Source organism: Mobula birostris, chromosome 22 (assembly GCF_030028105.1).
Source record: "Mobula birostris isolate sMobBir1 chromosome 22, sMobBir1.hap1, whole genome shotgun sequence".
Taxonomy (NCBI): Eukaryota; Metazoa; Chordata; class Chondrichthyes; order Myliobatiformes; family Myliobatidae; genus Mobula; species Mobula birostris.
In genome coordinates, this window is record NC_092391.1 from 21,099,101 (window position 1) to 21,120,596 (window position 21,496).

The window sequence follows — 21,496 nt, forward strand, 5'->3', positions numbered from 1 at the left end:
TTGCGATCTCACCCCTACCGCCCTCCCTTCCTGTTAGTGGAGCGCTCAATTATTTATTGATAGGTAGTGATACAGTTTCTGTTATCGAGACGCCTGAAGCCAGAGAAAGGTGTTAGGGATCTGCTCGTACTTCACCATAATTAAGCGTTGTGCAAAAAAATGTACATGTTAACTTTTATTGCCGTATCTGTCGCCGGGTTAAGCACGAAGCAGTCTTAAGGCAGTGGGCGAGTTCGGTTGCTTCTTCTTTTTCTTTCGCTCCTGTTATGTTTCCCTGGACCATCCTCAAGCTCGGAGTTTTTGACAGCAATGAAGTTTGCGGAACATCTGTCGGCGCATCTAACGCCAGAATGGAGGAAGCAGTACATCGAATACGAGGTGAGAACTATGGTTAACACTAGTCTCACATCGGAACGAAAACTATTTTCGTTAACGGGGTATTGCGGGGGCGGCGAAATTCTGATGAAAGGTACCCCCCGTGCGAGAATCTAGCTCAAGTTGGGTGCCAAAATGTTAGTGGGCGCTGGCGACCTGCAAATGTCCCCTTCAAACTCAAAATAAATTTATTATCAGGACCTTTGTTAAATTATCATCGGTAACTCTCAGCAGCATCTATGGGTTTGTCGGAGAATGATTTGTTGACAATGTTTACCAGTCTGTCAAGTCTATTATTATTGGTATAAATCTGCGTGTTAAGGCGAATAGAGCAAAAAGATAGAACTGAGTTGGGGGTAGTTGTTGAGGGGTTCCAAAGCGAAGATGTGAGAATCTGATTATATCTCCCACTATTGTCCCCATTCGGGGTGTTCAGCACGTTGTCCGATTAGTTTCCTGCATGGTATGAGGCGCAGCACCACAGAGACAGAGAAGCTCATCATAGTCCTGATGAAGAGTGTCGGCCCAAAATGTCCACTGGTTATTCCTTGCCAGAGATGCTGACGGAACTGCTGAGTTCCTCCAGCACTTTCTATATGTTACTCAATGACAGTAGACTTTGATTAAGCAAAGCAGACCGGGGTCAACTCCTCAAACGTTTCTCCTTCAATCAATTCCACTGGAAATAGCTAAACTGACCATCCAGTGTGGCTGTGAGGCATTCTGATATGTGCAAAATGGTTTCCATGCTTGCCTGTAGAAAGGCAGCTGTTGGGAGGAAGGAGGGAACTGGTAGATGGATAGATGCCAGTCTTCTCCAAAGATGGGCTGTGTCCACACACTGCACCTTGAGCCTGAAATAGACACGCCTGCATTTCAAAGAATAGAAGTCCACATTACTAAAAGAACACATAATAACAAACACAAAGCACAAATTAAATACGTAAAGCTTGACCCACGATAATGCAGGTGTGTTCTGTTGGGGGGCTTTACAGTCACGTATTCAATGGCTTTAGTTGAACAGACCCCCATCACCAGCCATTTATGTTGAGGAATAAGCACTGTCAACGCTGTTTCCACTTTCATCAATTATGAGAATTATTTGGACCATGTTAAGCTGTCTGAGGCTTTCAGGTGGTTTGAATACCAATCTGTCTACAATATGTAACATCTGACACCTCCCAATTTTAATCAGTCAGCACCTAACAATCTAGCTACATGATAAACTTTGGAAATCCCTCCCTAAACCTCTTGTATTTCTAGTTCTTTCCCCTTAAGATGCTCCTTAAAACATAATATTTTGTTCAAATCTCTGATTATACTGCCAAATTTGCCAAACCCAATTCACATAAAGCACCTCAGAATGTTGCTTTTTCTTTTTCAAAAGCACGGTGTAACTATGAACTAATCTTGTTCCCTTGAAACAGCATATTACCAAGTATTGATTTCTGAAGTATTCTCTCAAATGTGCACATAGCAATTCACAAACTCTCAAATTGATTAGAGCAGTCTTTAGGCAAAAACTTCCAGTTTTACTCTTAGCAGAAGCTGATGGATCTGTTTAACATACACCTTCAACAAATCCCCATTTCATTTTATTATTAAAGCCACAGCATTTTAGTTTTATTATGTAAAATTACATTGAATTTTCTATCACTGTGGATAAGGATGATGAAAGAATAGAACCATGCAAGTACTTTATACTGTACTTTATACTTTACTGTTGCCAAACAATTGATACTAGAACATACAATCATCACAGCGATATTTGATTTTGTGCTTCCCGCTCCCTGGATTACAAATCAATAGTAAATATTAAAAATTTAATTTATAAATCATAAATAGAAAATAGAAAAATGGAAAGTAAGGTAGTGCAAAAAAACCGAGAGGCAGGTCTGGATATTTGGAGGGTACGGCCCAGATCCGGGTCAGGATTCGTTCAGCAGTCTTATCACAGTTGGAAAGAAGCTGTTCCCAATCTGGCCGTACGAGTAAAGGCATAAGTAGCAAAATTTTATATCAGTTCAAGTTTACAGAGAATGAACGATGAGCTGTTGGCTACATGACATTGCACATAAACATTCATTGAAAGCTTTACACTTTTGTGCAGCAGATGAGGCTTGTGATCCGATCCATAAGGTCTCATTTAGAGTTGGAACTTGATCAATGTACAATGGTGACATGACCTGTCTGGGTTTGAGTTTTTCCTGTTGATTGCAACTCAGAGATATCTCTCTAGAGTGAGGCAATGTATGACGATTGCAAGGAGAAATGTGCAGGAGGTGCCATGTGTACAGGCCTACTCATTCTTTTCTTTCCACCAAGGAGTCTTCTGGTTCTGTGCATTTCCTCCTTGGCTAGCAACAGAAACGGTCAAATTGCAATCAGTGTATATCGAGAGTTCTGCACTAATTGAACTGAAAGGTCTTTAACGGCAAAACAAGTCCTTTGTACTCTTTATGGTAATAGGAGCCTCACATCCTGCTCATGCAGTTACCCGGAACATTAAAGAAGCAAATTATGGTTTGCTAAGTGGAAGCATATATGCTCCACGTGAGCCTCTCCTCACCCTGACTTATCCTGTCAATGCAGCTACATTTCTTCCTCTCTCATGTAAATAATGTGGTTTAAGGGACAATTATGATGTTCACCTCAAACACTTCCCCTGACATTGAGTGTTTACCCACTCTCTGGATAAAGAAAGACTTTTTTTTTGTGAATTCCCTATTGGGAAGTAGTGGCCATTTTTTATGGTTCAAGGCTTCAAGTTTTGCCCTATACTCTCAGCTGCATCATCTCTATCTTTCACTTCTTTCTCAAAAAGAGCCCAAACTGTTATTTAGAGTTACATCAATGACAAATACGATCCCTAAATAATAGCTTCCAAATTTGTGTTCTCAAAATCTTTATAGATTTTTTTTTACAATCACATGCAGCCTAAATACAGCCTATCATTTTAAGCAAGAGGAAAGAAAGTTGGATCTTCATCAGGTCCAATAGTTATTTCATCATCATGCAGAAAATCTGAGATGATTTGTGATGATACTAGATTTTCTGCATGGCGACCAGTTGACTGTTCACTAATCCAGACCCAGTGACTAACGTTGAGACTGTTGGCAGTTCTGCAGGTTCAGGTGTTATTAGATGATACAAATATGATAGGATTTTTTTTGGGAAATTCCACGATATTGATTTCATTGACATGTTTACACAATCCATTGTGCTCTGAGTCTATGAGAAGTGAACCACAAATAGTAACACAAGCATGCATAGCTAATTTAGTACAGCTGTATTCATGTTTTTCCATCTTGTGAGACATGAGCAGTATTAACCACCAATATAGCTGATAGCAACACACAAAACGCTGGAGGAACTCAGCAGCATCTATGAGGGAAATGGATAGCTGACACTTTAGGATGAAACCTTTCATCTATGTGCTGCTCCAGATTCCAACATCTGCAGTCTCTTATGTCTCCTGTACTGTTGATAGAACTGGTTTAGCCTCATGCGCCTCCTGTTCCACCTCACTTATCCCATAGTTTGGAATAACAGCATGTGGGTGTTTTCTAACACTTTTTATTTTCCCTGTTGATCAGGCTTTGAAGAAGATGCTGCATATGGCCCAGCACCAAACCCCAAAGACAGAAGGTAAGGTGTGAGTGGCCTTGCTATGAGATGGCCCTGCAGTATCTCCCATAACAGATGTTGCTTCTGAATAGAATATCATGACTTGCACTTGGAATTATGCCAAATTTAGCCAGTATCCAGCAGATTAATATTTAATGCTGGAATATGATTTAATTTATATATAATGAAAGAGGCATTAGCTTCAATATTGTTCCAACAGTGAAATAGTGGTCAATATTATTCCAAGATTTGTTATAGAAGGTTTGTTGAACAGGACATTACACACTTCAAGTATTCCTGAATTCTTTCTCTAAACCTCTGTATCTCACTGCCCTTTTAAGATTCACCTTCAAACCTGCCTTGGTGCTTTGAAAACTTGGTTGAATTCTGTTCTTGTGAGAGGGACTGGGATATTTTACAATGTTAAAGGTGCTATATAATGTTAGCTGTCTTGTTCTTAACTTGACTTTCAATTGTGTTGATAAAATACAGGTCAGTGATGAATAATTAACATTCTGAATGTGTTCCTATCAAGCAATGGTGATGCCAAAGGATTTAATTAATAATCACGTTGTACACTGCTTGAAATATGAAATCATTCTCGCTCATCAATAATTTAATAGGGCAAAATGTTGTTCCACTGTTTGTGCTTACACTTTCAACGAGAGCTCTGCACAGAGAAGCTACTTATCAGTATATTGTGATTGTTCAGTACAACACACCAATGAGGGAGTTTGTATAAGCAACATTTATTGAAATAAAACTGAATTACTAACATTCACTATATTTCTTGAGCTTGGATGCACATTCTGTAAAGAACTGCTAGGAGTAAATGCTGCAAAATAACTGAATGGGAAGAACTGCTTTATAGAAATCTTATTGTGTTTGACGGTATGCTAGACATTGCAAAGAGGTGAATTGATAAAATGACATATGATCATTTCCACTAATATTTTTCCCTTATTCTACTCTGCTCAACATTGTTTAGCTGATCGTTTTGTGGTCCTTCAGAAGCAGCAGTAAGCTTCTTGAGAGATACCTTTCAACAAATTTCAATATCATGAAGATGTTTTTCCAGGATCTATCTCACTTTTTTTGTTGCCTTTTCAATCCATAAGTGACCAGAGATTTAATGTGGTTGTTCTGCTATAGCAATTAACATGTTGAACATAGAACATAGAAATGTCATATGGGAGCGACTGGGAGCAAACCCAAATGCAAGACACAGACACTGAAGTACTAGGAACAGGACAGGACTAGAGACTAGGGTTAGGGATGTGACTGGATGCAGACTAGGAGTTGGGACAAGAACACAGACTTGGTCTAGGACATTGGCTAGGCAAGTGGGACCAGGACTAGGAACTGGGAACTAGGAGACTGGGCTTGGACTCCGAGCCAGAGACTGGACAAGGACCCAGAACCTGGGTCTTGACTCGGGCTTGGACCCTGGAACTAGGCGAGGACATGACGTGGCTACAGGACTGGACATGGTTTGGGTTCCTGATGGCGAGGACATGACGAGGGTTGGGTTCCTCAAGGTGAGGACATGACGAGGCTTGGGTTCCTCGAGGCGAGGACATGACGTGGTCTTGGGAAACAGGAACCTCGGAACACAAAGCCGGAAGCCTTGACTTGGTTGAGGGAGAGACAGGAACACAGGGACATGGAACACGGAGCTGGGACCCCTTCTTGGGAACAGGACTTAGGGCCGGGACTCATACACAGAATGCCGAACATGACGAGATGATTCCCAGCACTAGGTAGCGGCAAACAGCCGGACCTACCTAGCGAAGGCGTGGACACAGAGACAGTTCAAAACAACGATAGAGAGTTCCTTATCTTGCTCCAGCAGTTGAACTTGACAGCAGTGCAGGCGAAGGTTGCAGGCAAGGGTTACAGGTGAGGCAAGGCTCCAGGCGAGGCAAGGCTTCAGAGACTGGTTGCAGGGCAAGACCTCAGGAGGAAGGGACAGAGAAGGAATTTAGACAGAGGGTTTGGACAGGAAAAATCGAGCAACTGAAACTTCTTCTTCTTCTTGTGTTGTTTTATGGCGGTTGGCAAACCAGCTTTAAGGTGCATTACCGCCACCTGCTAGACTGGATTGTGGATCATTGGATAAACAGGAGAAGGGAAAAGAATTGCATTCCCTATATTCTATATAATAAACCTGAGTCTTTCAGATACTTCATGATACGGATCTGTATTTCTCTTGAATTCCCACTTAAAATGTCTTCTATACCCACGTCAGTTTTTTTGTTTATCTTACGCGCTCCTATCCTCTTCACTCTTTCTTTTTGATACTTCTTACACTTTATCAATACATGTTCAACAGTTTCTGGTTGATTACAGTATTCACACAACCCAGTTGGAGGTTTCCCTATTTTGTGTAATGTGTAATTAAGATTAGTGTGTCCAATTCTCAAATGACTGATGATCACTTCTGTCCTTCTATATGCACTTGACAATCTTTTGTATCTGACTTGCCTCTGTATTTTGTACAGTTGTCTCCGTTTCACTCTCATCCCAATGCTTCTGCCATGTCTCCTCAATACGTGTTTTAATAATGCTTTTGACTTCCGCTTTGCTAAGAGGGATCTGGGCCTCTATTATAGACAACTTGAGTGATTGTTTAGCTATACTATCCACCTTTTCATTACCCTCCATTCCACAATGAACAGGAACCCAAAGAAAGCTACCCCATTTTTGGTCAGTGTATATAACTTGCATAAAACCGCCAATAAAATATCCTGCCTACTTTCTGATTTTCTTGATTTGATCGAGGTTAATGCAGGTAAACTATCTGAACAGATTACAGCCTTTTTGATATTATTTTCTTCTATCCAAGATAATGCACTCAATATTGCCATTAATTCTGTTGTATACTCTGATAAATGGTTTGATGTTCTTTTCCTGATACTAGTTTTGCACTGAGGAATGTAGACTGCAATACCTGTGTGGCCAGACCTAGGGTCTTTTGATCCATCCGTAAAAAAATTACATTTCTATAATGCGATTCTTGCACTATGTTTGATTCTATAGTTCGACTTCTTTTTTAAAAGTTGTTGCAAGTTTTTATCTACTGTATGCATTGTAAAGAGCCATGGAGGAACATCAAATATTGGAACTGTAGGGCTATATTCCATTTCATGTAGACCAAATTTTAGTGCTGAGCATCCCTGATCCATCCAAAGCTGTTATAACTTGACTTACTATGTTCCCAGCAGTCTTTTAATATAGCTTTAGCTGGATGTGAGTAGTTATGTCCCATGGTGTTAACCCAGTAAATTAGCATTAGCTTTATTCTTCTAAGTCTTAATGGCACTTCCCCCATTTTGACTTGAAGAGCTGATATAGGTGATGTTCTGAAAGCACCACTACATATCCTGAGGGCCTGAGCTTGCTCAACATCCAACATTTTTAAATTACTTTCTGCAGCTGACATGTAAGCTACATTTCCATATTCCAATGTAGCCCTCATTAAAGCTTGATAAATATTTAATAGCGATATCCTGCTCGCACCCCAGTCCTGTCTGACAAGACCCTTCAATAGGTTATTTTTTTTTTACATTTGTTTGTAATTTTCTCGATTTGCTTTTTCCATGTAAGTTTCTCATCAAATAACAAACCAAGGAACCAAATTACCTTTACCGGCTCTAATTTTTGTTCATATAATTTCACAGAAACTGGTTTGTGACTTCTTGAGAAACATATCACTTGTGACTTACTTGTAGACAATTTGAAACCCCATTTATTTGCTCGCTCCTCCACTTTATTTATTGCATCTTGCATTTTCCTTTGTATATAAATTAAATTTCTTCCCCTCACCCATAACGTTATCTGCATATAAGAATTTCCCCACACTATGTTCAACTTGTGCAATTATGTCATTTATTACTATGGAAAATAGTAATGGTCTGCAGACACTACCTTGTGGTGTTCCATTTTCAACCAAATATGTCATGGAGTACTCTGTTTCCACCTTGACTTGAATTGTTCAACCATAAAGAAAGTGTAGAACCCAATTATATAATTCTCCTTCCACCCCTAGTTCTTTCAATTTAATTAACACTCCCTCTTTCCAGAGCATATCATATGCCTTTTCTATGTCAAAAAATAACACCAGGACCATTTCTTTATTTGTTTGAGCCTTCCTAATTTCAGATTCCAAGCTAAGTATTGAATCTACTGTAGTTCTTCCTTTACAAAAATCACTTTGGTGGGGAGAGAGCAACTAAAGCTGAACCAAGGAGATATTTATGTAGCCAGCCCAAAATGTGAATCAGCTGCCTCAATTAGAGCACCCAACAGAAAAAGGGAAACCAGAAAACCTGGAATAAGGAGTGATGGACCGGACTGTGAACTGGAATCCGGACTTCACAAGAAATCTACAGCACATTTTAAGCCCTTTGGTCCACATTGTGTGCTGACCACATAACCTACTCTAGAAACTGCCTAAAATTTTCCTACCACATATTACAAAGGAAATAAAGGCATTACGAAAGTTGGATGTGCATTGCATTTAGGGGACTGAAGTTTACTGACTGGGCTCTTTGTGTACGTGTTTTTGGAAACTTCTTATAATATCATTTCAAAACATATAAGAATCATTGTAAAGTTTATAGAGCTATTATAGCACAAAGAGAGAGTGAGCACATAAATAATTTGTTTGAAATAAAGCTTTACAGTGTGTGGCAACTATCCAGCAAGGTGACAGTGGTCATTTGACTAGATGCAAATGACTTCTGTCACCACAAAACAGCCAGGTTTGGAGAGAAGGGGCCAAGAGAATTTGGAAGGCTTAGGAGAGCAGAAACTGTATTGTAGACCAGGACTGCTTGAAGTAGCTGCATATTTAAAGCGAGGTGGTGGATGGAGCTGGAAGCTAGAATGTCCAAATGACTGGAAGCATAGAAGACACAGTAGTGTATGCATTGGGAAGAAAAATGGAATTGGGAAGAGGAGAATGAAGAATGATCAGGCAGCATGAACATCAGGTTGCTGGTTTGACTGGCAATATTAAGGAGGATATCTGAACTATCAGCAGGATTTAAACAAATGGGATGTAGATAGGAAATCCTTTCTTCATTTTCTTAATTAATCATTTTTTAAATAATTATTTGTGAATTATTCATTTGGTACATTTGTAATTTTCTGCCTTCTGCATACAGCATAAGAAATAGCTTCATGACTTACCTAACATAGCAGGGGTTCCCAAACTTTTTTTTGTGACATAAACCAATGGCATTAAACAAGGGGTCCGTGGAGCCCATGTTGGGGACCCCTGCTGTATAGGATCAGGATCATTGCTGCTTTTGGGTTACAATGACACAAGCTATCAAGAAGTGCAGTGTGAATAAGAAATGCTCATGTAGCAAGTACCTACTGTATCTGCTCTTGCATTCATAACTAGATGTGACCATTGACCATCAACTCTCTAAGTGATGCAGTGAGAAAAGCATCGGACACTGGAGCCACCTACTCATCTGAGTCTGACTGGCGTCATTTGTAATTGACATGTTTTCCATTCATATAGAGCAGGGGTTCCCAACCTGGGGTCCATGGACTCCTCAGTTAATGGTAGGGGTCCATGGCATAAAAAAGGTTGGGGAACCCCTGAGGAGGGGTAAAAATATTTAAGACTGGTACCTGTTGGCTTGTCTGGTGCTCCTAGTTACATACAATTACTACATTTACTGAATGAAGCTTTCCTTGAGAAGCTGCATTTTTCTATAACTCCTTGACCCTTACGTTGCAGTTGCTGGAAACTGGAAAGAAAGACAGAAAATGTGCTGATGAAAGTGCTAACTATTTCCCTCTCAAGATTAAAAAAATAGATGTTTTCTAACCTCCCAAATTTTGGCACACCAGTTGATTATAGATTAGATTAAAGTCTGTCACGAGCCTTGTGACCTATCAGGCCAGTGCTTATGCCAGTTTCTGTGGTGTGAAGCGACTGAGAGTACAAAAACTCCCCCTCGGATAGGACGCCAGTCTATCGTGAGGTTAACCCCCAGCATTTTTGCCGGTACCCATTCTCAGCTGTGTAACTGGAGCATTGTGTGGTTAAGTGCTTTGCTCAAGGACACTCACGATGCCTTGGCCAGGGCTCGAACCCATGACCTTCAGATCGCTAGATCCAACGCCCTAACCACTTGGCCACGCCACACAATCGATTATAGAATAGGCTTCATTTCCACAGTTCTGTGGTTATTGCATCTAAATGGGAAAACATCTCCACATAGTAGGCAGAGTCTAAAGACTTAATATTACTAGAATATAAAGTGAAATTCAATATGGAATATTACTGGTTGACTTCAAGACAATGAAGCTTACTGAAGTAAAATCGGTTTCAGTCCAAAATATCAGATTTGATCTGAAAATAAGACAATTAATTTTGTCCTGAAACCATATAGATGGAAGATAGGATGTAGTTCACTGAACTCCTTTCATTTTTGCTTTTCAGTGATCAACATGGACCTCATGAGGCAAAAGAGACAAAGACAGATTTAGTGTGAAATTAGTTTAGTGCAAATGAGTGAAAGGAAAAGGATATGCCGGTGAAATTAAATGAAGTAGGGTGGAAGGAAGCTCATGTTCATCCTAAATACTGACACAGACAGATTGGGCTGGAAGCTACTTCTGTACTTTAAATCCCTTGTAATTCGGGATTACAATGCTTCATGTACATTTATAAACTAGGACTAATGCCACAGAACAATTAAAGTCTTAAATTGGGATTCTCAATAAATTCATTTGACTTCATCCAAATAAGTGATCTTGAATGCATCCAAGAAACATTCTTAAAGTATGGAACCATTTTCCAATAGTGTGTTTCTCAAGGCACAAAGACTTTCCCAATCGTTAACAGGGTAACTGAAAGTAACAGTACCCCAGGTATATTGTAGAACCAGATAAACAGAAGGGCTTCAAAGTTTGATAAATTAGCATCCTTAATAAATGTAAATTTGTTAAGATAACCAGAAACCATTAGCTGATTGATCACATTGTCACCATCAGTAATACTCACTATGAATTACAAATATGTCAATTTCTGAACAAAATTGGGCTTGTCCACATTTTACTCTTCATGACCCCTGTTACTTGAGCTTTCAATATCTCATTTCCCATTCCAGGATAGTCCTCAGCTGCAGTAAGGGTAAGTAGAGTTGCCAATCAAACTAATCCAACAGTTCTCAAGGGTGAAATTTTGCCCTCAAACTCTTGTATTCCTATCTGCTTTAATTTATTAAATGGTACTGAACGAAGTTCTAACTGATCCAGACTTGACAAGTTAAAAAGAAAGAAAAGCAAAGAAAGAAAGAGACGGAGATGGAAAGTGCTTTTACAGCTAATGAAATATTTCTGAGAGGTAATCGCTGCAGTAAAGTAGCAAATACAGCAGCCAATTTGTGCAAAGTCAGACCACACAAACAGCAATTAGCTAATCAGGCATTTTATTTAGTGAAACACACACAACATGCTGGAGGAACTCAGCAGGCCAGGCAGCATCCATGAAGAAGAATAAATAGGCCGAGACTCTTCATCAGGGTGGGAAAGAAAGGGGGAAGAAACCAGAATAAAAGGATGGGGGGAGGGGAAGGAGTACAAGCTGGCAGGTGATAGGTGAAGCTTGGTGAGTGGGAAGTTTGGTAGGTGGGATGGGGGGGGGGGATGAAGTAAGATACTGACAGATCATAGGTGAAGAAGAAGGAATCTGATCAGAGAGGATTATGGAAGAAAGGGAAGGAGGCGATGGGCAAGTGAGCAGAAGAGAAAGGGTAATTTAGTGATCTGGCTTAGGGTACGATTTATTTATTTATTGAGATATAAAGCAGAATAGGTCCTTCTGGCCCTTTGAGCTGCACGCCCAGCAACCCCTGATTTGACCTGAGCCTGATCATGGGCCAACTTGCAATGATCAATTAACCGACCAACTGGCACATCTTTAGACTGTGGGAGGAAACCGAAGCACCCGGAGGAAACCCATGCCATTACAGGGAAAATGTATAGACAGACAGCGACATGGGAATTTCCCTGTTAATTCTACTAAATTGTTTATTGTCTTCACCAGCTCCTCAGATCTACACTCGACAGACGGCCTGTATTTTGTATTCAGGATCTTGGAGTGGAGCTTGAACATTGTGATTTAGATGAGAATGCCATCAAACGAGCTAGTCTCATATAGCTAAATGACACTGCGTAACCCATCAGCTGACTGATTAACAGATTTGATGAATGTATCACAAAATGTGGAAATCTAGAATCATGCTTTCCAGACCCTGTAAAGTCAGAGTCAATTGAATTTTTCAGAACCAATATTAATTGATTTTTATTATAGTATGTAAGTTATTAAGGATTATAGAGGCAAATAAATTAAATTAAAATACAGATTTTTTTGCATAATTTAGTTGAAAGGCAGGGCAACTTTGAGAAGCTGTGGACCTTCTCCTGTTTCTATAGTTCTATGATTTATTTCACTTATTTCATTCATGAAGTGGGTTGAATGTAAGCATGCACCACTGGCATGCCATATTCACCTGCTTCACTTTCTGTTCTAGTTAACATAACCAGAGGTTTAGTTGTAGTGTAGTTTCAATACATCATTATTACATATCACAATATAAGAAAAAGTCTTGCATTCAAAGCTCGACTTCAGGACATTACGAGGGGTGATTAATAAGTTCATGGCCTAAGGTAGAAGGAGTCAATTTTAGAAAACCTAGCACATCTATTTTTCCTACATTTACACACTTCGTCCAGCAGTGGTGAAGCATACAGATCCCTTCTTTGTAGAAGTCGGCATCTTGGACCTCCAGAAAGTAGTCCACAGCAGGGGTGATTGATAGGTTTGTGGCCTAAGGTAGAAGGAGGTGAGTTATTAACTTCAAACTTTCTGCATGATCACTCAAAGAGTTGAACTGCACGTGCATGTAACGAGAGCTGTATAATTCATCTTCCTTCTACCTTATCAATCACCCCTCGTAAATCCTTTTACTGTTATTGAATTAAATTGGAAGTATAATTATTTTGCAATGAAGTGAGTGGTATCCAACTAGGAAGCAGATCACTGAGACTGGAATTACAAATTGCGATATTCCCCCGGAGGTTTTCTTTTATGCTTGGAAATAATCTTGTATATAAAAATTGAGTTGTTCTGTCCAATTAAAAGAAAAAATAAATTATTGGTCATATAGTGCATGCTCTCAGTATTCTGAAATGTACTCTGTAATGCAATAATGTTGTCAATGTGACAAGTCTAAGATCCAATCTTCAGACCACCTTCATCGAGCATTCCACACAACCTACTACACCTGCACAAACAGAGGTGATCTTCAGATCCTAATGCATACAACATCAGTTAAAGGTTACTTATTGCAAAGATTAATGACTTTGCTAAAGTAAAGTTAGAAACCGTTACTCATAACTTCTGCTGCATGGTTCCCAATGTTTTAGGAAGTAGATAAGTTTTAAGCACTGTTCTCATTGTTCAAATTCCAGTTGCAGGATGAGACTGAACGAATTGTTTTCTACATTGTGCGCTCATCATTAGGAAAATACTTCTGTTGCTCATTCTTCTTCCTTGAAAGAGGAATGCCAAACTTGCCAAATCCACTCAGTTTGTGGGTCCACCCAGCGTGGTGCCTATGTGGAAGTTCTGGTAAGACAAGGGTTAACAGAATGTCCAATCAAGGATAGATTGCAGATTGAGTGCAAGCAGCCCAGGCAAGAAAAGTTTTTGAAGCGTGTCGCTTCCCTTTGCACAGTGGGGAATCAGGCCACTTTGGCTTATGAAGATGAGAGAAGAATGTAACAGAAGGAGTCGAGGTACACACTCACCAAATGAAGGATAATTACTAATGTCAAAGTGTCATTGGTTGTCAGCTTGTAGTGTCTGTTGACCTTTAACACCTGTATTGTGAATGGTAATTGATCTTGCAAATAAGGAACTTGAACATACCCAAGGTTACCAATTGGTCAATAGTGGTAACAGGTGTATAAAAATTGGCATTTCTCTGTTCAGACTTCCAAACAGTTTGGTGACAGGATGCACGCCATTCTCCTTGTGCACAAGTAAATAAAATGTGATAGAGGGACAAGTGTGAGTTTTCAGAGTGCATGTAATTGGCAATGATATCTGCAAGTGCCATCTGTGCTGTACTTGTAGTGAAGTTTGGGATGGCCAACCTTCCTATAAGTCTTTATAGATTTCTTAGGCAGTCGATTGCTGTTCATACCTATGAAATAGAGGGCCATAGTCATTAGAATGGTTTCTGCACTTGCTACAGCTGCTTGTTGAAGATTTTTGTCATTGTTGATGTTTTTAGACCATTATACTGTAAAGGTACAATTGTTTAGGGTTCTCAGCATATTGTTGATAAAAGAGACAGGTCACCAATTAATCATCATCATCAGGTGCTGTGCCCGGTTTGAGCTTTGACTGTCATGGCCCACACACTCCTGTTTCGGGTCAAGTGGATCAATTCATTGGTATTCATTTCCAGTTCTCTGACTGCTGTCTCCATCATCATTTGTCTTTGTCTTCCTTTTGCTTTCTTCCCTTCAATCTTTCCCATAATTACTGTGCATTCTAACTCCTCTTTCCTAATCACATGTCCAAAGAAGTTACGTTGCCTTTTCATGATCTCATACATTATTTCTCTTTTTGTGTTTGCTCTGTTCATGACATCCTCGTTAGATATTTATTTCATCCATGATATTCTTTGCATCCTCCTCAAAAACCACATCTCTGCTGCTTCAATTCATTTCCTCATGTTACTAGATATCGTCCAACATTCCAAGCCATATAACATAACTGGATAACCGTAACATTTCAGTACTCTGAGGCAGGTTGTTATGCCTAGCTTAGTGTTGGTCAGTATATTCTTCATTCTTGTAAAGGTGTCTTTTGCCATCCCTATACTTCTTTTGATGTCCATGTCACTCCCTGATGTCACCCAGCTTCCTAATTAGCAAAAGTTCTGTACTTGCTTTATGTCTTCCCCATTTGTTCTCAGCCTGCAGATAGGATTCTCCTTCTTTTTGGATATCACCATACGTTCTAGATAGACCCATTTTTGCTCTTTCTTCAACAACTATATCAATTAAGTTTTGTAGTTCTTCCTCCGTACTTGCAATTAACACAGAGTCATCTGCATATCTGAAATTATTGATGTTTTCACTGCCAACTTTGATTCCCAAGATGTCTCTTATTTTTTATAATATTGTTTCACTGTACACATTAAATAAATCAGGGGAGAAAACACACCCTTGTCTAAAGCCTCTCTTGATTTTCGTAAACTGACTCACTTCTCCATCTATTCTTACAGCGGCAGTTTGTTCCCAGTACAGATTTCTGATTAGGCGGAGGTCTTTCGAATCTAGATCTAGAGTTTTCTGTAATATTTCAAATAACTTATTGTGTTTCACTTTATCAAATGCTTTTGTGTTTCACCAATCAATACAGGAGATTAATAATTTTGAATTTTACAGCTACTTTTTGTTAACAACACCCACAAATATTCTTTTTTCAGGCAGCCAAAGCAGCTGAATTTTCGCAGAAATGGTTTTCTTTCTGCCAGGGATGATTTATAAATCACTTGATCTTCTTTTTTACAGAAGTACAAAGTGCACAAAGGGAAGTAATGGGCAAAGAAATTCAGTAAGCTCTGCAGGTTTGAAAAAAGGGCAGCAAACATTGTGCTATCATCCTATAGGAGATTAATTATTCCACATGGTTGGGATTTCCTTCTGCATTTGAAGCCGTGGAGGCTGAGGAGTCTGCCATCAAATTTCAAGCCAGGAATGACACTGACAGTGCCAACATCAGTGGTGACTTTGATAACTCCAATCAAGATCAGAGAAACAAAAGAGGGGCAGGGACACTTGAGAGCTACCACTTAATATGGATCAATTTAGGTTGAATTATTTTGAATATTTTAAAAGAGATTAAACAAATGAGACAAAACAACACTGCCTCAAATTGCCCCGGAGATAGGATGATTGTTAATGCTTCACATTTTACATAACTTCTTTTGATATTAAGTGCACTCACATTTACCAATGTTTAATATGGCGACTCCAGTAACATTAATTTATCTCAACATTAACTCCAGGTGAATCATAAATTATTGATTTCATGCTGCAGGTGATAAAGTCAGAAATGTCAATCCCAATGTCTGAGCCAGATACTGTGCCTATAATTATTTAAGCATAATTACAATTGATGACTAATAAAATTAAAAGCTGTATTTCTTATGTCATCAAGATGTGCTGCAGCCTCCAATGAGGTGCAGTTAGTTTTACAATATAGCGGTTTAATGCTTTGTTCAGAAACTCATTCAGTAAACTCAGATTAATTTTGACCAGAACCTCCTGTGTTCAGATTATAAATCTGAGAGGCTCAAATTACAATTAAATTACAGAACAGCTCATACAGTCAGTGGCTATTTTATTAGGTACATATCTGATTAGATATGCAAATATCTAATCAGCTAATCATGTGGCAGCAACTCATCGAAAAAAATCATACAGACATGGTCAAGAGGATTAGTTGTTGTTCAGGCCAGGTATCAGAACGGAGAAGAAATGCGATCTAAGTGACTTTGACCATGGAGTTTTTGTTGGTGCTAGATGGGGTGGTTTGAGTTCAGAAATTGCTGATCATCTGGGATTTTCACATACAACAGTCTCTAGAGTTTACAGAGAATAGTGCAAAAAACAAAAAAAAAATGTCCAGTGAGTAGCAGTTCTGTGGGTGAAAATGCCTTGTTAATGAGAGAGGCCAGGGAACAAGGCCTGACTGGTTCAAGCTGACAAGAAGGCAATAGTAACTCAGGTAACCATGCATTACAACAGTGTTGTGCAGAAGAGCATCTCTGAATGCATAACATGTTGGATCTTGAAGTGGATGAGCTACAGCAGTAGAAGACTACAAACATTCACCCAGTGGCCACTTTATTGGGTACAGGAGCTAGCTAATAAAGTGACCAGTGAGTCTATGTTCAAAATATACAGTAGGCTATCTTCCTTTTGTTTTTATTTGCTTTGCATATTCTGTTCTGAATAACTAGCTATGGTTAATATATATTCAATATTATCAATTTTTTTGTATATTGACTATGCAATGTCAATATTCGCTTTAAAAAGGATTGGTATCTTCACAACATTTTCAATGTTAGCCAAAAGAAACATTACAGGGTGAATGCACGAGGACTAACTATAATGTGCACCACCAAGCACTGAAGAATTGTACATTCACACTCACTAAGGAAACGGCACACTGAAAAAGAAAAGCACCTCATGGAGTTTTTACTCTTATAAATGTTCTATGATATCTGCTTTCAATTCTTGATGCTTGCCTCATAGCTCTGTTCAAGTTGACAGTCTGTCTCATCATCTACGTTGGATTAGGATCGAAATTGTTATTGTTCCTGGGTCTTAATTTTCTTTGTACTTGCTTGTATGTCTATACAATCACTTGCTTCTCGGTAATTGTTGTGTGGTTTTTCAGTAATTTGTAGGATAACTGGTTCTGTACTTCAATAGTTGTTTTGTCAGTAAGCCTGAGCTCTCATGGCAACATAGGTCAAGACTGTCCTTGTTGTCTCACAGGGTGTTCTCATCAGAAGAGATTCTTTCTGTCCTGCTTGAACCCTTTTGCAATATAAAGACAGAGCACGAGGCAGGTTCTTTGTTAGAGTTCATTACCTGTTCCGATGGTTCAGTGGTTCCACTTAATATCAGAGAATGTATACAATGCAGAACCTGTTGCTGTGTTCACACTGCTCACAGTGCTCTACTGAACATCCAATGAAACAGCTGTAACCACAAGATTTGTGCCTCATTCTTGATTCTGAAGACAGTGCCATCTCCAGTTCCAACATCCAGGGGTGGTGGAGTAAGGGCCTGGACAATGGATTTGTGCATTCCCAATCTCTCCTTCATCTTTCTAACGGCTTCATTATGGTTGTGCTGTCTAACCAAGGAATGTTTTCAAAATTTGTTTACAGCATCTGTCTGCTGTGGAAGGACAGATATTACTGTCTCTCCCCCTGCACAACTCTGGTGGAGGAAGTGGGTGCAATTTGTAGAGGAGGGGCTGTCTGAACCAGCTGAGATGCCTGGCCTTGGTCCTGTTAGCCCTCCTGTGCAGTTCTTATCTCACATGCCTTTCAGCAATGTTTACATCTCTCATGCTTCATGTCTTAGTCACTTGATGTTTCAGCATCTTATTTTCAATCTGAGATGCCCTTTCGACAGACAAAGTGGAGATCCTGAGCCAACCATTCCGACTATTTGTTGTTCAATGACCTTACCTTTAAGTTTCTGGATTTCATTCTCCAGCAGTTACTAACAGCTTTATAACATTGAATTAAGCTGATGTTCCACTGTTGTTTCTGCTCAATTTTGCATCCCATTCTTTTTCTTTATTGACTTAGTACAAAGCTGCCTTTACCTATTCGCATCTCTCACATTCCTCAAAAATATGGATGTCTTGCTTTGTGCATTCAAGTTACTCTTCCCATCTTAGTGGACTGAAAATGCAGTGTTTTTAAACTGTAAAGATACTAAATATCATGCATTGCAGAATTAATGAGCATACAGTATGTGCTATGCACAAAACCAATTTAAAGGGAAATATAACTGCACATATTACAAGCATTTTAGTCTGTAATCCAGTATCTTAGCAAATCAAAGCGCACAAATTGTGAATACTTCTATTGTCCCTTTTAAGTGACAGATCAAATATTTTTGCTTTGATAAATGTAACCCATGAATAGGAAATTTCAATGGGCCTGTCCCTTAGTAATACATTTAATTTTAACTATTTATGTTTATCTGGACATCTTACTAAAGTTATTATGTAATTGACATTACTACTGTACCCCCATAACAAAATAGGACTTTTAATAATAAATTCATCTTTCATCATGTGCCACTTTGTACCAATCTATAAATCCATTTCTATGTTTTTTTTTAATGAGCTTTACTAAAGCAACCCACATTGCTTTAAGATCATGCCTAATTCACCCGTTTGTTGTTCAGGGATGTTTTTAATTCCCTCACCAACTGGCGAAAACTAAATGTTTCTATTACTAGAGGAAAGAGAGAAATCAATAACACAATAACATCAACAGGCCACAAGACAGTCTGATTAAAGCTTCCGATACAGATGCTTGACATTAACTACCCCTGTTTGAAGGATTCAATACTCCTCCTGAATTGCTGCAATCTCATCTCCCTTTTCAGGTTTTCTAATCCAGTACCAATACCAGGTTGCGATTCCTCTGACTGCTTGTCCCTCCCCTTAGCAAATTTTGTTGATGTTGAGTTTGTAGTTGACCATAAGGTTTTTGTGGCATGATACTCTAAGTCAGTGGTCCCCAACCACCGGGCAGCAAAGCATATGCTACCGGGCCGCGAGGAAACGATATGATTTGGCGATATGAAACGATATGAGTCAGCTGCACCTTTCCTCATTCCCTGTCACGCACTGTTGAACCTGAAATAACCTACCAAATCATACCAAATAACACATAAAACCTAAAATAACACTAACATATAGTAAAAGCAGGAATGATATGAAAAATACACAGCCCATATAAAGTAGAAATAATGTATGTACAGTGTAGTTTCACTTAACAGAATCGGGAAGATTTACCCAAAAACAATTCGTAGAAAAAAATCAGCACGTACATGCATGCGCATGTCATGTGTGCACACGTCACGCATGCGCACACAGGTGCCCGCGCAAGGCTTCATGGTCATGGTAGTCTTTCTCAGGATAAGCACTAGTGTCCGTATTTGACTGCTACTTTTGTCCCTTATCCGGGAGTGAGAAAGTTGGCAACCTTACTTGAACAACCCCACCCCTAACCCCGTTGGCCGGTCGGCAAGAATATTGTCAATATTAAACCGGTCCGCGGTGTAAAAAAGGTTGGGGACCCCTGGTCTAAGTAGACTGCCAGGCCTTTCTTCTGCGCAGATACCAGGTTGGGAACTGACCAGGTTTGACTGCAGGCAGGTATTCCCTGCCTCCAGAAAATCCTCATCACCAGCAAGGACAAAAGAGTGCTAATCAAAAAATTTAAAATACTTCGCCAGTATCTTTCGGTCCTTCACTTCATACAGTGATTAATTTCGACACAGTACTGATTCCTTCAGCTTCCCTTCTTTAAAGCATGATTTATGTCAGTATGTGACTTTGGTACCCATTAGCTCTCCTAGTTATGGGGCAAGCATAATGCCAGAACGTTGGGAATAATAACCATTAGCTCTTCTATTCGCACCGTGTGATTAATGACTCCTACTTACAAAGAATAATGAACATTATTATAAAACTGATGCCTGCAGAAGTCCTATACCTTCAATATGATAAATCTGTATGTCAGATAAACCATTAGTTGTTCTATTTGGAGCCAGCAAATTAGTGCCTATACAAGCTCTCTTATTTGTCTAATCTGAAAGACATTAGTGGGTATCATTGGTACCTTTGAACTTGTACAGGAACAATGAGGAGAAAGTTCAAAAAGAAACTGAGATGCTGCCTGCCCTGCTGAGTATTTCCTGCATTTTCTGATTTATTACAAATTTCCAGCACCTGCAGTTTTTCTGATTTTTCACTGAGGTGAATACAACTGGCACAATCAATCGGCTAATAGAATCAGTTTGATGAATGTGGTTGGCTAATATTATAAGACAACAGTTATTTATAGCATGTTGAATGCCAGTTTCCTGCACTGCTACACCTACAATGTGATCCTAATCAGTTTGTAACACAGAGATAAATCAGATTTCCTATTTACGCAGAGCATTGGAAATCAGTGTGTACTGGATGCAATGTGATAAAAGTTGGTTTGTAAAGTTGATGCTTTTGGTGTCTCTGGGCTGAGCTCTTGACACGTGTCCAGCTCCTTTAGCAGCACACATCATTATCTAGCCCTCCTCCCCTGCTGCTCAAGCTTTCATCCATGCATTTATTGTCTTCACTTTAAGCAGTTCCAATTCTCTCTGGTGCCCCTTCCCTTCTTCCCACATAAGTTTACCCATTATCTTACCCACTGTCCATCACGCCTGTGCTCGCTGGCCTACATTGTCTCCCATCTTGCAAAATCACAAGTTAACAATACTCTTAATTTCCATAGCCCTCGCTGGATTTGCCTCGCGGTCTCTTCCTCAAATCCAACAATAAGGGAAATCCCCTGTCTCTGCTTTTTTTCTATTCTGGACTACTCTGCATCTCCAATTCTGACTGTTGCTCACAGAATCATAGAATCACGGAGTCAAACAGCACAGAAATTAACCTCAAAGTAAATTTACAATCAAAGAATGTGTGCTGATAGTATAGGTACATCATATACTATATACTACTGTGAGATTCAGATTCTTGCAGGTTTTCACAGCAGAGCAAAGAAATACAATAGACTCAATGAAAAACTCGCACACAAAGCCGCTTTGGCTCAATTGGTCCTTGCTGACAAAGATTCCTATCTAT

The 21,496-nt window shown here is 39.4% G+C and overlaps 1 protein-coding gene across 1 annotated transcript in view; it reads left to right on the forward strand.

The window, feature by feature from the left end:
- The first annotated feature begins 309 nt into the window (after nt 1-309).
- Nucleotides 310-21,496, forward strand: part of LOC140186057 (xenotropic and polytropic retrovirus receptor 1 homolog) — an 87,306-nt gene continuing 66,119 nt past the window's right edge. Inside the window, exons 1-2 of the mRNA XM_072239891.1 lie at nt 310-378; nt 3,972-4,023. Of these exons, the coding sequence (XP_072095992.1) occupies nt 310-378; nt 3,972-4,023 (121 nt within the window). The remainder of the gene's footprint in view (nt 379-3,971; nt 4,024-21,496) is intronic.